Here is a 15,245-nt window from a genome sequence, read left to right as displayed (position 1 = left end):
CCAGTCTTATGGGTGCTCCCTTGTAGGTAACTATCTGCTTTTCTCTTGCTGCTTTTAAGATTCTCTCTTTGCATTTAACCTTTGGCATTTTAATTATAATATGTCTTGATGTGAGCCTCTTTGGGTTCATCTTTTTTGGGAGTCTCTAAGCTTTATGGGGTTTATGTCTATTTCCTTCACCAGATTTGGGAAGTTTTCCATCATTATTTCTTCAAATAGCTCTCCAACTTCTTATTTTCCTTCAGGTACCCCTATGACATGGCTATTTTTACATTTAATAGTGTCCCATCGGCTCCTTAAGTTATTATTATAGTCTTGGCTTTTTTCTTCTTGCCATCCTCTGTGTTGGTGGTTCAATCCTCTTCTTTATCCACTGTTGATTCCCTCTAATATACTCTTCATCGCAGATAATGTATTCTTCATTTCTGACTAGTTCCCTTTTATAATTTCCATTTCCATTTTTATGTTTTTTATCTCTTTGTAGAAGTTTTCACTGAATTCATCTACACTTCCCATTTGTTGTTGTTGCTCTTGATCTTGTTCTTTAGATTCCACATGTACATGAAATCATGCAATATTTGTCTTTCTCTACTGACCCATTTTGTTCAGCACAATACCTTCTAGGTCTATCAAGGCAAATATCTTTTTACATCTACTTCTTGTCTGCGTATGTCTTTTAATCTGAAGTGAGTCTCTTGTAGACAGCATACATAGGGGTCTTGTTTTCTTATCCATTCAGCCACTCTATCTTTTGGTTGGAGCACTTAATTCTTTTCTATTTGAGGTAGTTGTTGACAGGAATATAATTATTACCATTCTCTATTCCTGTTTTTGATACATTTTTTTCTTCTTAAAGAAGTCCCTACAACACTTCCTGTAATACTGGCTTGGTGGTGATAAACTCCATTAGCTTATTTTTGTCTGGGAAGCTCTGAATCTGTCCTTCAACTCTAAATGATAGCTTTGCTGGATAAAGTATTCTTGGTTGTAGATCCTAGGTTTTCATCACGTTGAACATTTTGTGCCAAGCCCTTCTGTCCTACATAGCTTCTTTTGGGAAATCAGCTACCAGTCTTATGGGTGCGCCCTTGTGGGTAACTAACAGCTTTTCTCTTGCTGCTTTTAAGATTCTCTCTTTGTATTTAAACTTAGGCATTTTAATTATGATGTGTTTTGGTGTGGACTTCTTTGGGTTCCTGGTTTTGAGGACTCTCTGAGCTTCCTGGGGTTTTATGTCTATTCCTTTCACCAGGTTAGAGAAGTTTTCCATCATTATTTCTTCAAATAGCTCTTCAATGTCTTGTCTTTTTTCTGGTACCCCATGACACGTATATTTTTACCTTTAATAGTGTCCCATAAGCTCATTAAATTATTATTATAGTCTTGGCTTCTTTTTTTCTTGCCATTCTGACTAAGTGTCGCTGGCTTTTCCATCCTCTATGTAGGTCATTTTACCCTCTTCTTTATTCACTGTTTCTCCCATTTAATATACTTCTCATCTCAGATGATGTGTTCTTCATTTGACCAGCTCCCTTTTATAATTTCCACTTCCATTTTTATGTACTTTATCTCTTTGTAGAAGTTCTCACTGAATTTATCTACACTTCCCATAAGTTCATTGAGCATTTTTATAATCAGTGTTCTGAACTCCGCATTTGTTAGATTGTTTGGCTGTTATTTCTGGATCTCTGTTCTGTTCTCTCATATAGTTTCTGCTTCTTTGTCTTCCTATTTTGGCTGCCTATGTACTAAGCAAAGCTCTTGTCTCCCACTCTTATTAATGTGGCTTTGTATGGTAGGTGTCCAGTGGCACAGTACTGAAAGGGGTTCAATTGTGGACCAAGTTTAACCCAGCCTATGCCTCTCCAGGGCCACCTGTTAAGATTCAGCAAACAATCCACAGATGCTATGCTTACAGCTGCCTCAAAAGGCCACACCAGAAACCCGAGGCCAGCTGCCACCAGTGTGAGTCTAGGCATTGCTCAGCAAGAGGCATCTGACTAAGGGAGGACACACCTGGATGTGGGTTGGGTGGGGCCGCGAGTTGAGGGAGGCAGAGTTTCAGGGAATCCTCTGGGCGGAGCAACCTGTTATTCGGTTTGCTGAAGTCTCAGTTGTGGCTGCGCTGGGTCAGCACACTGGGAATGGGGAGGGCTCAACAGAGGAACAATGGATACTGCCGGCACTTCTACACAGAGTGAGTCTCACCTTGACCTTTGCTCCAACAATTCAGTGTCCCCCTGTGAGTCCCTGGTACCCCTTGCACAGCTGAACCAGCGCTGGTGCTCAAAGCAAGCAGGTTTGTCACCGCAAAAGTCTACTTGCAGACATGGCACCTTTAAGAGGCGTCTGCCGCTGCTGCTGCTATGGCCTTTGTCCCACTCAGCCCCTCGGGACTAGGCAAATTCAAGTCCTCACCCCATCCTATCTTCTGCCACTGCAGGGTGATTTCTTAGTTCTCTACCTAGTTGTATGGCTTGTTCATCTAGATTCCAGGCAATTTTCCTTGCTGTTTGCTCCTTGTTTCTGTCACAACTTTGATTTGGTCACCAGAGGGATGACCAGAGTCTTTATCATCTACGCCATTTTTTTTACCTTCCTCCTAGGTTCTTAATGAGCACTAAGTTTTTTAATATTTTGCGGGGGAGAGTTCCTTCAAGTAATGAAGGAATTTAAAACTAAATATTTTCCCCTAATTATGGCTGTGCTGGATTCTAGAGACATTGATATAATTTGTTTTCCTTTTCATTATTTTCTAGATACTTTGTGATTTCCTCTTCAATCCATTGGTTACCTTATCTTATATTTCTTAATTTCCAATAAGTGTGGGTTTTATCATTTTGTAACTATTTACTTTGAATTTTAGACTGTAGTAAGAAATGCAGACTGTGAAATCTTTTTTTAGACTTTGTTAGTTTAATCAATGATCTATGAACATACCAGAAACAAATGCAGAATGCAAGAACATATATACATATATATCACTACATTGGTAATAGATGTATACTTTATATATTCATATATAATCAAGTTTATTGATTATATTTAATCCTTCTATGTCTTTTCTTTTTTCTATTATTCTGTCCAATTTTGAAAGAGACACATTGAAACTTCTCATATAAATACACTTTTATTAGATTCCCCTGACATTTTGAATAGCTTTCCTTCACAAATTTAACTGTCATTGTGGCTGACACATACATGTTTCATTATAGATTGTCTTTTATATCATCAAGTAATGTTCCTCTTTGTTCTTTACTTGGATATTAACCCCTCTTTAGTCACTTGAGATCTTTTAACTTTAACTAATTTACCTGACATAAATACTGCTTTTTTAAAATTTCATTTGTTTGGTCATTTGTATGACTATCTCTTTCTTATCTGATACCTCTAATACAAAATATCCCTACATTTCTATCCTCTGTAGTACATTAGCTTCTTATAAACAGCATAGAGTTAGGTTTTACATCTTAATTCACCCTAAAAGTCTGACTTTCAACTTTCAATGAGAGAATAGACAGAGAAAAATATATTTCATTTTATTCCTTCCAGCTTACATTTAGCTTATTTTCATTTTTGTTTTCTCTATTTCTTTTTCCTTGTTCTTATTGACTTAAACTGTTTTGTTTTGTGTCTTTTATTATTTTGGAAGTTCTCCTACATTTTGCCATTTCATTAAATGTCTCACTGTGCTCAAAATGACACGTTTCTCTGCCATTATTTTAAAATCATACCAACTATTCCTCTGCTAATACAGCCTATTTTCCTCACTAAGACACTCTATTTACATCTATTACTCATTTTTCTACATGTAAAATGAGTTCCAAGATCCTGAAAGATGGCCTTATGTTCACTTGACTAACAAAGACAAAATCTTTCAAGCTTATTAATAGGAATGTCATACGGAATGAACTACTAAACTTCTTGGTAATCGCCTTACAACATACTTCTTGCTTTCCTCTTATATATACACATCCTACTACTCTGAAAAACACTATTATCAGATCTAGCACAACCTAGTTTTTGCAAAAGCTGTATTGATTGCTACAGAGTATACTAATTTTAAATATTATTACTATTCTTTTCACTCCTTTCCACATTTATTCATATATAATTGACATATAACACTGCATTGGTTTAAGATATACAATATAATGATTTGATATATGTATATATCATGAAATGATTACCATGATAAGTTTAGTTAACATCCATCATCTCACTGAGTTAAAAAATACTTTTTCTTGTGATGAAAACTTTTAAGATCTACTCTATTAAGCACTTTAAAATACAAAATAGAGTACTGTTATCTATAATCACCATGCTGTACATTACATTCCCGGAACTTATTTATCTTATACCTGGTAGTTCATACCTTTTGACCACTTTCATCCATTTCCTCCAAACCCTATCACCCACCTCTGAAAACCATCAATTTGTTCTGTTCCCATGAGTTCGGTTTTTAGATTCCACATATAAGAAATCTTTCAGTATTTGTCTTTCTCTATCTGACTTATTCACTTAGCTTAATGCCTTCTAGCTCCATCCATGTTATCGCAATTGGCATGATTTCCTTATATCTTATAGCTGAATAATAGTCCATTGTGTACATATACAACATTTTCTTTACCCATTCAACCATCAACGGACACTTAGATTGTTTTTATGTCTTGGCTACTGTAGGTAATGGTGCAATGAATGTGGAGCTCCAGGTACCTCTGAGATAGAAATTTCATTTCCTACACATACACACACACACACAAGTGGGATTACTGGATCATAAGGCAGTTCTACTTTTAATTATTTGATGAACCTCCATAATGTCCTCTATAGCAGCCATACCAATTTATATTCCCACCAACAGTGCACGACAGTTCCCTTATCTCCACATTCTCACCAACACTTAACTCTTGTCTTTTTGATAACAGTTATTCTATCAGGTATGAGGTGATATGTCATTGTGGTTTTATTTGCATTTCCCTGATAATTAGTGACATTAAGCACCTTTTCATATACCTGTTGGCCGTTTTGTACATCTTCTTTGGAAAAATGTCTATTCAGTTCCCTTACCCATTTTTTAGTTGAAATGTCTCATTTGCTCCCACTAAGTTTTAAGTTTTTTATATATTTTAGATATTAACCCTTTCTCAGATACATGATTTACAAATATTTTCTCCCATTCCACAGGCTGCTCTTTCATTTTATTGATGGTTTTCTTTGCTGTGCAATAGGTTTTTAGTTTGATGTAGTCCCACTTGTTTATTTTTTGCTTTTGTTGTCTTTGTTTTTGATGTCAAATCCAAAATATCATTGCTAAGAATGATGTCAAAAAGCTTACCCTCTGTTTTCTTCTAGGAGTGTTATGGTTTCAGGTCTTAGTCTTTGAGTTTACTTTTGTGTATGGTATAAAACAGGGGTCCAGTTTCATTCTTTTCCATGTGGCTACCAGTTTTCCAAACACTATTTTTTTAAGGAATTATCATTTCCCCATTGTATAGTCCTAGCTTCTCTGTAATAAATTAATTAACCACATATTCATGGTTTTATTTCTGGGCTCTCTATTCTGTTCCATGCATCTACATGTCGGTTTTTATTCCAGTGTCATTCAGTTTTCATTACTGGAGCTTTATAATATAGTTTGAAATCAGGGAGCAAGATGCCTCCAACTTTGTTCTTTTTTCTCAAGATTGCTTTGGCTCTTCAGGGTCTTCTGTGGTTCTACATTAATTATAGGAGTGCTTTTATCTATTTCTGTGAAAAATGTCATTGGAATATTGATACAGATTATTAATTCTCCCACACCATGAGCACAAAGTATCTTTCCATTTAGTTGAGTCTTCTTCAAATTCTTTCATCAATGTCTTATCAGTGTACAGATCTTTCAGCATTTTGGTGAAATTTACTCTTAGATATTTTATTCTTTTGGGTGCAACTGTAAATGAGATTTTCTTAATTTCTCTTTCTGATAGTTTTTTATTAGTGTTTAGAAACACAACTAATTTTTGTATATTGATTTATATCCTGTGACTTTACTGAATTTATTATTCTAACAGTTTTTAGGTGAACTCTATTTATTGGGTTTTTCTAGATATATTAATTATCATGTCATCTTCAAATAGAGACAGTTTCACGTCTTCCTTTCTGATTTGAATGCTTTTCCTTTTTTTGACTCACTGCTCTGGCCAGAACTTCCAATACCATGTTGAATAAAAGTGGCAAGAGTGGGTATCCATGTCTTGTACCTGATCTTAGATGAAGAGCTTTCAGCCTTTCACCATTCACATGACATTAACTGTAGGCTTATCACATATGGCTTTTATTACGTTGAGGTACATTCTGACTATACAACTACTATTCAATTCAAGCAAATACACTCTAGTAAAATATTAATATTATATAATATCTTTATCATTATTCTGTCATTATTTAAATGCAACTTTCATATATTTTGTACTTACCCTTCTCCAAGTTTCTCTAACACATCAAAAACTTCTTCAGGCTGCTTAGTCAAACTGTCTTCACTCAGCTTTTTTAACTTACTGATGAGGAAAAAAAAGAAAAATATTTTACTTAATATCTTTAATAAAATTTTTAATTTTATTTTAAAGAACAAATATAAAAACATAGTCTCCTTCCAACCCATTCTTAATCTCTATAAATGCCAAAAGGGACCGCAGTTGGAAATATCATTTTTGGTGTTGTCAGCACACAGATGGAGTTTGAAGACATGAAAAGGAATAAAACTATGCAGAAATATCTCAAAGAATAACCACTTTTATAAGCTTCTTGAGAAAACTTTATATGAGTATGAATATATACTTTTATTTCTCCCCATTTTTAACATGCAAGATAGTGTTTTACGCACACTCTTTTATCCACACTGTTATATACTTTACTCTTTTCACTGAATTACATGTTAGCTGTGCTGGAGATCTCTACAACATAAGTACATAGAAAGCATCCTCATTCTTTTTTTAACTTTACATCCTATTTTATTGCAAAGATGTAGCATCTCTCACTTTCCAATTCCTTATTTATGGATATCTAGGTTCCCTTTTGCTATTATAAACACTGCAATGAATAAGCTTATACATAAAACAATTCACACATGTGCTAGTATATCTGTAGGATAAATTCCCAGAAGTGAAACTGTGAGGGCAAGCAAATACATACATGTATATACACAAGCACACAAACACAAAAGTATACATATTGATAAGTATATATACTATACATATAATCATGTCATAAACAATGTAATATAACTAATAAAATCACTATAATAACCATTATGTATATTAATATAGCGATTAAATTTTTTATTACATTGATATATTTTATCTACTATAACTGTTTGTTATAAAAACATATATGTACGTTGATAGATATTAGCAAATTGCCCTCCAGGTGACTTGTACCAATTTATTCTCCTACCAGTCATACATAAAAGAACCTCTTTTTCCACAGTTCCTCCAACAGACTACTTAAACAAATATTTGGATTTTAGCCAATATGTTAGGTGAACACTTGTAACTCAAAGTAGATTTAATTTGTATTTATCCTATTATTAGTAAAGTTGAACATCTTTTAATAAAGTTATAAAACTAAACCATCTATTCATGTTCTTTGCTCATTTTTCTACTGGGTTTTGGGTCCTTTTCTTATCTATATACAAGGGGAAAATTAATCTTCGTTTAAGTTGCAAAAATTTTCACTTGTATTTTGACTTCACTTATGACTCTTTAGCTTTATGTTCTATTGGACTGTTTGACACACAGAAATGTCTTTTAGTTTTCTTTTCTTTTTGTTTTTAAAAATCATCTATAAGTATGGCATGTGCAGGTATCTGGAAGCAAGAGATGAGAGAAATTATGCATACAGAGAAATCTAGCTAACTAAAAATAATTCAGCATGAATAAAGCTGGTCACACAAGGCTGAGTTTGGTATAAAGGACCAAAAGTAATTAAGTATGAATAAAATAAAACTGACCAGGACGCAGAGGTAAGCAGAGTCAGGTTAAAAAGAGCCTTGTAAACCATGTTAAGGAACTCTGTTTTAAAAAAGATCACTTCCCTTGCAATGCAGAGAAAGGATGTGAAGTGACAAACAGGAGAGAAGGGAATCTAGTTAGTAACTGATTCAATACATGAATACATAATATACAGTACTGACAGTGAGAATGGAGAGGAGATAAGCTACTCAAGATATTAAGGAGGCATAATCAACAGGAAGTGGATTTGATTAAATAAGGGGTGATAAGAGAAAGAGGAGAGTCAATAACTTTTCGTAAGCTTTGGCTTAAGCAAATGAATGGATGGCAATGTCATTTACTAAGCTAAAGAACACCAGATAAAATAAAAAGATTTGGAGGGGAATGTGATGAGTTTAAGTTTATTCATTTAAATGTAGATTTCTAGTAAGCAACTGTATTTATGAATCCCAAAAGAGATCTGAGTTGGAAAGACCATTTTTGGTGTCATGAGCATATAGATGGAGCCTGAAGACATAAGAAGGAATAAAATCATCAGGAAAATGTCTAAGAAGAAATATGGGTCAAGGAGAAAACAGATCCCAGGAAAACATCAATATTTAAGAAATGAAGTCATGAAAGACAAGAAGGTAGTACCTGACCATGTCAAAAGCTATTGAAAATTCAAACAACTAAAAAATTTTTAAATGTCCATTAGAGAATTTCCACTTCTGACCACAAGGAAGTAACAGGAACCAGAATTATCTGACTATTGAAACAACTAGAAAACACAACAAAATATAGGAAACAATTATTTTCAGACAATAGATATCAAGCATTTCAGGACTGATCCTTGAGAAAAGGGAAATAAAATAAGCCCTATTATAACCAAGGCTTTAGAACCTAGAGGCTTCTCCAGACTATAGCACAGGGGAAAAAGAACCCCAACAGAGCCCAGCAACTTTGCTGAATTGAAGAAACAGAGATGGAGGTGTGGGGAGGCAAGGTAAATAAAACCTGCATTACAGAATATCCATGAGAAGAGAACTATACAGAGAAATAGGTCCAGCAATCCATCCAGGAGTTCCCTTGACTATTTAGCTAAATGCCAATCTATGCATGCTTACAAACACAAAAACAAACAAACAAAAACCGCTCTGCAAAGTCCAACAAAGTCAATTTCCTAAGGGAAAATAATGACCAGGGAGCTGTAAAAGAACATCTCCAAGAGGTCATACACGGCTGAGTTTCTTTCTCACCAACAAAAGCTGAGATAACTCTTATAATACAAAGGTCATTCAGTAGAGATCCCAGAATGAACTTATTTTAGAAAGGCCCAAAACACAAAGGATACTTTAGATTCTCCCAAAAGAAACTTAAAAACATGTCTCAAAACACTGAGCCAATCCACAAGGTAACCTAACTGCCTACCAGAACCTTAAACAACTAAAACAAAATCCAGTTTTCAACAATGTAAAATTTATGATTTCAAGAGCTCAACCCAAAATTACTAAACAATTGGGAAATGATGACTCTCAAAAAGGAGAAAAAACAGTCAATTAAAACAATGGAGAAATGCAGAGATGGTGAAATTAACAGAAAAATACAGTTGACCTTTGAATGACATGAGGGGTTAGGGGTGCCAACTGCCATGCAGTCAAAAAAACGCGTATCATTTAAGTCAGCCCTCCACATATGCAGATTTATAACTACTTATTGAAAATACAGTTGCCCCTTGAACAACACGAGTTTGAACTACCTGGGTCCTCTTATATGCGGATTTTTTTCATTCCACGTATAAGTGGACCTAAAATCTATGTATAAGAGGACCCACATAGTTCAAACTCGTGTTGTTCAGGGGTAACTGTATCTTATAAAAAGCAATTATGAATATGTTCCATGTACTCACACATGTAAATGATATGGAAGTTAGGGGGGAAAGAGCTAAATGGAAATTTTAAAGATAAAAAAATAAAGTATCTGAAATGAAATTTTCACTGGACAGGATTTGAGATTAGCCGGTGCAGCAAAAAAATATTAATAACTTGAAAAAATGTTTAAAAATAAAAGAGAGAAAAGCCTAAGCCCTGTGGAAATGAAGGACAGATATACAGATAGACATAGATCTATCTACAGATAGATAAGACAGACTGGGGCTAAACATTTTCCAAATTTTATGAAAACAATAAACCTACAATGCAAGAAACTCAACAAATCTAAAATACACACACACACACACACACACACACACACACACCCCCCAAGACATATAATCAAACTGCTGAACGCTAGAAGGAGAAATACTAAGTAGTCATAGGAAAAGAGACACATCACTTACACAAGACAAAAACAAGGATGCCTATATACTTCTTGTCAGACACTAAGCAAGCCAAAAACAATGAGACACCTTTAAAGTGCTGAAGGAAAACAAAAATCAATCTAAAATTTTATATCCAATAGAAATATCCTCAAAAATGAAGAATAAAAATTCTGCAAAAAAAAAGGATGAGAGAATTCACTAAATAGTTAAGAACAGTTCTCCAGGCTAAAGGAAATTGATACCAAAAGGAAACATATCTATGCAAAATAAAGAACAATGGCTAGCAGAAATACAGGTATATACACAAAAACCTTTTCCCCCACACAACAACAGTAGAATACACATTCTTCTCAAGTGCACATGAACATTCTCCAAAAGACACTGCATGTTAGGCCACAAAAAGTAGTCTTAAAATTTTCAGATGAAATCATACAAAATATCTTCTCCCACCATATGGAATAAAACTAGAAATTAATAGCAAAAAGAAAAAAAAAGCCACAAATATGTAGAAATTAAACAATATACTCTTAAACAACCAGTAGTCAAAAAAGAAATCATAAGGTAATAAAAAAAAAATATCTGGAGACAAATGAAAATGAAAACACAACATATCGAAACTTTGGGATGCAGAAAAATCAGTGCTAAGAGGGAAGTCTATAGCAGTGTAAACGCTTACACTTAAAAAGAAAGTTCTCAAAGCAACAACCTAACTACACTTCAAGAGACTAGAAAAACAAACTAAACCCAAAGCTGGCAGAGGAAAGAAATAATAAATACTAAAACAGAGATACATAAAAGAGAATAGAAAAATAGAAATAAAAATCAACAGAACTGTTTAGTCTGAATCTTTGTGTCCTCTCACAACATATAGGTTGAAATCCAAACTCCCAAAAATGATAGTACTAGGAGGTGGACCTCTGGGAGGTGCTTAAGTCATGAAGGTGAAGCCCTCATAAATAGGATCAGTGCCATATAAAAGTGGCTCCAGATATGCCCAAAGCCTCTTCTACTAGACATTAAGGACATAGCAAGAAGGTGCTAGCTGTGAACCAGGAGGAGGGCTTTCACATGAATGTGACCACCCTTGCACCTTGATCTTGGATTTCCTAGTTTTCAGAACTGTGAGAAATAAATTTCTGTTGTTTATAAGCTACCCAGTCTGTGATACTTTGTTACAGCAGCCCAAACAAAAAACAAGAGTTGTTTTTTTAAGAAGACCAATAAAACAGACGAACCCTTAGCTAGACTGAGGGGAAAAAAAAAGCAGGAGAGAATACTCAAATAACTAAAATCAGAAATGAAAGAGGGGACATTAAAACTGATTTAACAAATAAAAACGATTATGAACAACTATATACATCAACAAATCAGATAACCTAAAAGAAATGGATAATTCTCAGAAACATATAACCTACCAAGATTGAATCATGAAGAAATAAAAAATCTGAACAAACCTAAAACTAGTAAGGAGATTGAAGGAGTAACCAAAAACCTCTCAACAAAGAAAAGCTAAGGACTAAATAGCTTTACTGGAGAATTCTACCAAACATTTAAATATGGAATTAACACCAAAACTCCTCAAACTCTTCCAAAGAATTGAAGGGGAGTAAACATTTCCAAACTCATTTTATGAGGCCAGCATTACTCTGATAACCAAAACCACACAAAGACACGACATGAAAAGAAAACTATAGACCAATATCCCTAACAAATACTGATGCAAAAATCCTCAACAAAATACTAGCAAACCAAATTCGATACTACATTAAAGGATTATAACCATGACCAAGCATAATTTACACCTGAAATGTAAGAATGGTTCAACATATGAAAATAAATCATTAACAAAATAAAGGACAAAAACAACATGATCATCCCAATTGATGCAGAAAAAGTATTTGACAAAATTCAACATCTTTCCATGATAAAAAACGGTCAACAAACTAGAAATAGAAGGAAATTACCTCAATATAATGAAAATCTCACAACATACTCAATGATAAAAGTTAAAAGCTTTTCCTCTAAGATCAGGAACAAGGCCGGGATACCCATTCTTGCCACTACTATTCAACACAGCAATTAGACAAGAAACAAATAAAAGGCACCACGGAATTAGAAAAGTAAAATTATCGCTGTTCACAGATGACATATTACATGTAAAAACTCTAAAGATTGTACCCCAGGAAAAAAACCCACTGTTACAACTAATAAATTTCAGCAAATGGAAAAAAAAAAAATCCTCAAATTCATATGATATCTCAAGGAACCCCAAAGAGCAAAATCGATCTTGAAAAAAAAAGAACAAAATTAGAGGTCTCATAATTACTGATTTCAAAACATACAACAGAAATCTAGACACTGTGGTACTGGTACAAAGACAGATACACAGACCAAAGAAAGGGAACAGAGAGCCCTGAAATAAACCCTTGCATACGTGACCAAATGATAGTCAACATGGGTGCCAAGACTACGCTATGGAAAAAGGACAGTCTCTTCAACAAATGGTGCTGACAAAATTAGATATTTATATGCAGAAGAATAAAGCTGGACCCTTACTTTACACCAAACATAAAAATTAACTCAAAACAGATTACAGACCTCAACATAAGACCTAGAGCTATAAAAACTTACAGAAGGAAAAGCTTCAGGGTATTGGATTTTAAAATGATTTCTTGGAAATAACATCAAAAGCACGGGTAACAAAAGCAAAAATGGACACATGGGATGACACCAAACTTAAAAACTTCTGAGCATTAAAGGAAACAAACAACAAAGTGAAAAGGCAATCTACAGCATGGGAGAAAATATCTGCAAATCATATAGCTGGGGTAATCATAAGGGAATAATATCCAGAATAAGGAACTTTTACAACTCAACAACAACATACTCAATTAAAAAATGGGCAAAGGACTTGAATAGATAATTCTCAAAAGAAGAAATACAAATGTCTCATAAGCATATGAAAAGATGCTCAACATCACTAGTTATTAGGGGAATGCACATCAAAGCTACAATAAAATATCACCTCAAACCTACAGGATGGCCACCATCAAAAAGAACAGAAAACAACCAGCACTGATGAGGACGAGGAGAAACTGGAATTCTTGTGCATTGTTGATGGAAATGTAAAATGGTATAGCCATTACAGAAAATATAGAGATTCCTCAAAAATTAAAAATAGAATTATTATATGATCTAGCAATCCTATTCCTGGGTATAGATACAAAAGAATTCAAAGCAGCCTAAGATATATATGCTACCTATGTTCATCAAAGCATTATTCAAAAGAGGCAACAGGTGGAAGCAATCCAAATATCCGGATGAAAGATAACCAAAATGTGGTATATACATAAAAGAGAACATTATGCAGCTTTTAAAAAAAAAGGAAATCCTGTCCCATGCTACAATATGGATGAACCTGGAGGACATTATGTTAAACAAAATAAGCCAATCGCAAAAGAACAAATGCTGTATGATTCCATTCATACAAAGTATGTACATAGTCGAAGTCATAAAAACAGAAAGTGGAAAGGTGGTTGCCAAGGGCTGTGGGGAGGAAGAGGAGGAATGAGTGTTCAGTGGCAGTACTGCAAGGTGAAAAAGTTCTATTTGCAAAACAATGTGAATATACTTAACACTACTGAACTTAAAAATTGCTATGATAAATTTAATGTTATGTTTTTTTACAATTTAAAAAAACCTTAAAACAGAAAACTTTTCCCATTTTTCATTTATTAAAGATATAATTCATTGTTTAAACAAAAAAAATGACATAATGTGAGGTTAATAACAGATGTACAAGTAAAACACAGGACAAAAGAGCACAAAGGAAGGGAGGCAAAAAATGGAAGTGAACTCTTACGTGACATGTGAAGTGGTATAAAATTATCTGAAGAAAGATTTTTGATAAGTTAAAAATTCATATTGTAAAACTTAGAAGAATAACTAACAACAGAAAACAATGTGATATAACAAATACATACACAGTGAGGACAAAATGGAATAAAAATTACTCAATTGACCCAAAAAGGTGGGGGGGAGGGCAAAGAAAAGATTGTGACATATAGAAAAAAACAGCAAGATTGTAGATTTAATTAAGCCATATCAGGAGACACCCCCTTGCCCCCGCCACACACACTCTGACTATGATGGTGTGAAGAGGCTGGTAAATCCTCCGCACACTGAACATTGTCAAAATCAACCATTTCGTGCCTCAAGAAATTGGCACAAAAGCAGCCAACATAATGAGGAGCATTTATTCTTGAAACCCTGCCCTGGCTTTGGGTAATAACGGCAGGACTCTGAGGCATTCCAGCTTAGGGCTGCTACCATCTACCCATCCCCCAATTCCATCGGTAGAAAAATTAGTTTTACCAGGACAAGGTTGACTATGAAAAATAGCAACTTTGCTGCCAGAAAAGATGGGCTCAATTTGGGACATGAATTTAAAATCTGGCAGCTTTGTCAGCTAAAAGTGGTGAACCCAATAATAAAACAATTGTCAAACCCACAGCTTTGACAGCAAAGCCTGGATAAGCAACAAACCAGCCAAAAATTTAACAGGGAAATTCTGAAAATGACAGAGCCACAGAAAGTAAGATGAGCTCTCCTCATATAAGTTGCTGACTGGGAAACTATACTCATGAGCAGAGAAACTATACAGATGAGCAGAGGAGAACCAACAAAACCCAGTGAAAAATAAAAGCCAAGAGAGACTTGAAAACTACAGCTTCAAATGTGCTCCCCAACCCACACACAGACACAGCAGCAGAGAGTGGGCTCATGTGGGGTTCAAGGTGTTTGAGGATAATCTCTGCCCAAATTATTGGCTGACCACTAAGCTATCAGACACAGAGGATATCCCTAAAAATCTCTGATAGAATACGAAAATAAAACAACTCAGCAGAGGCATTCAGCAGCCAAACACTTCAGGTAGATAAATGCCGAAAGTTAAA

General features: G+C 34.5%; 1 protein-coding gene across 4 annotated transcripts in view; it reads right to left on the bottom strand.

Annotated features, from left to right (window-relative positions):
- Positions 1 to 15,245, bottom strand: part of STK3 (serine/threonine kinase 3) — a 281,612-nt gene that overhangs the window by 246,326 nt on the left and 20,041 nt on the right. For all 4 annotated transcript variants that reach the window (XM_025050109.1, XM_015593063.2, XM_025050107.1 and 1 more), the window contains one exon: positions 6,459 to 6,539. Coding sequence is in view for 3 of the 4 variants with exons in the window: in XM_015593063.2 (XP_015448549.1) it covers positions 6,459 to 6,539 (81 nt within the window). In the remaining variant the exon portion in view is untranslated. The remainder of the gene's footprint in view (positions 1 to 6,458; positions 6,540 to 15,245) is intronic.

Source organism: Pteropus alecto, unplaced genomic scaffold (genome assembly GCF_000325575.1).
Source record: "Pteropus alecto unplaced genomic scaffold, ASM32557v1 scaffold164, whole genome shotgun sequence".
NCBI lineage: Eukaryota > Metazoa > Chordata > Mammalia > Chiroptera > Pteropodidae > Pteropus > Pteropus alecto.
This window is presented reverse-complemented; position numbering and strand designations above follow the sequence as displayed.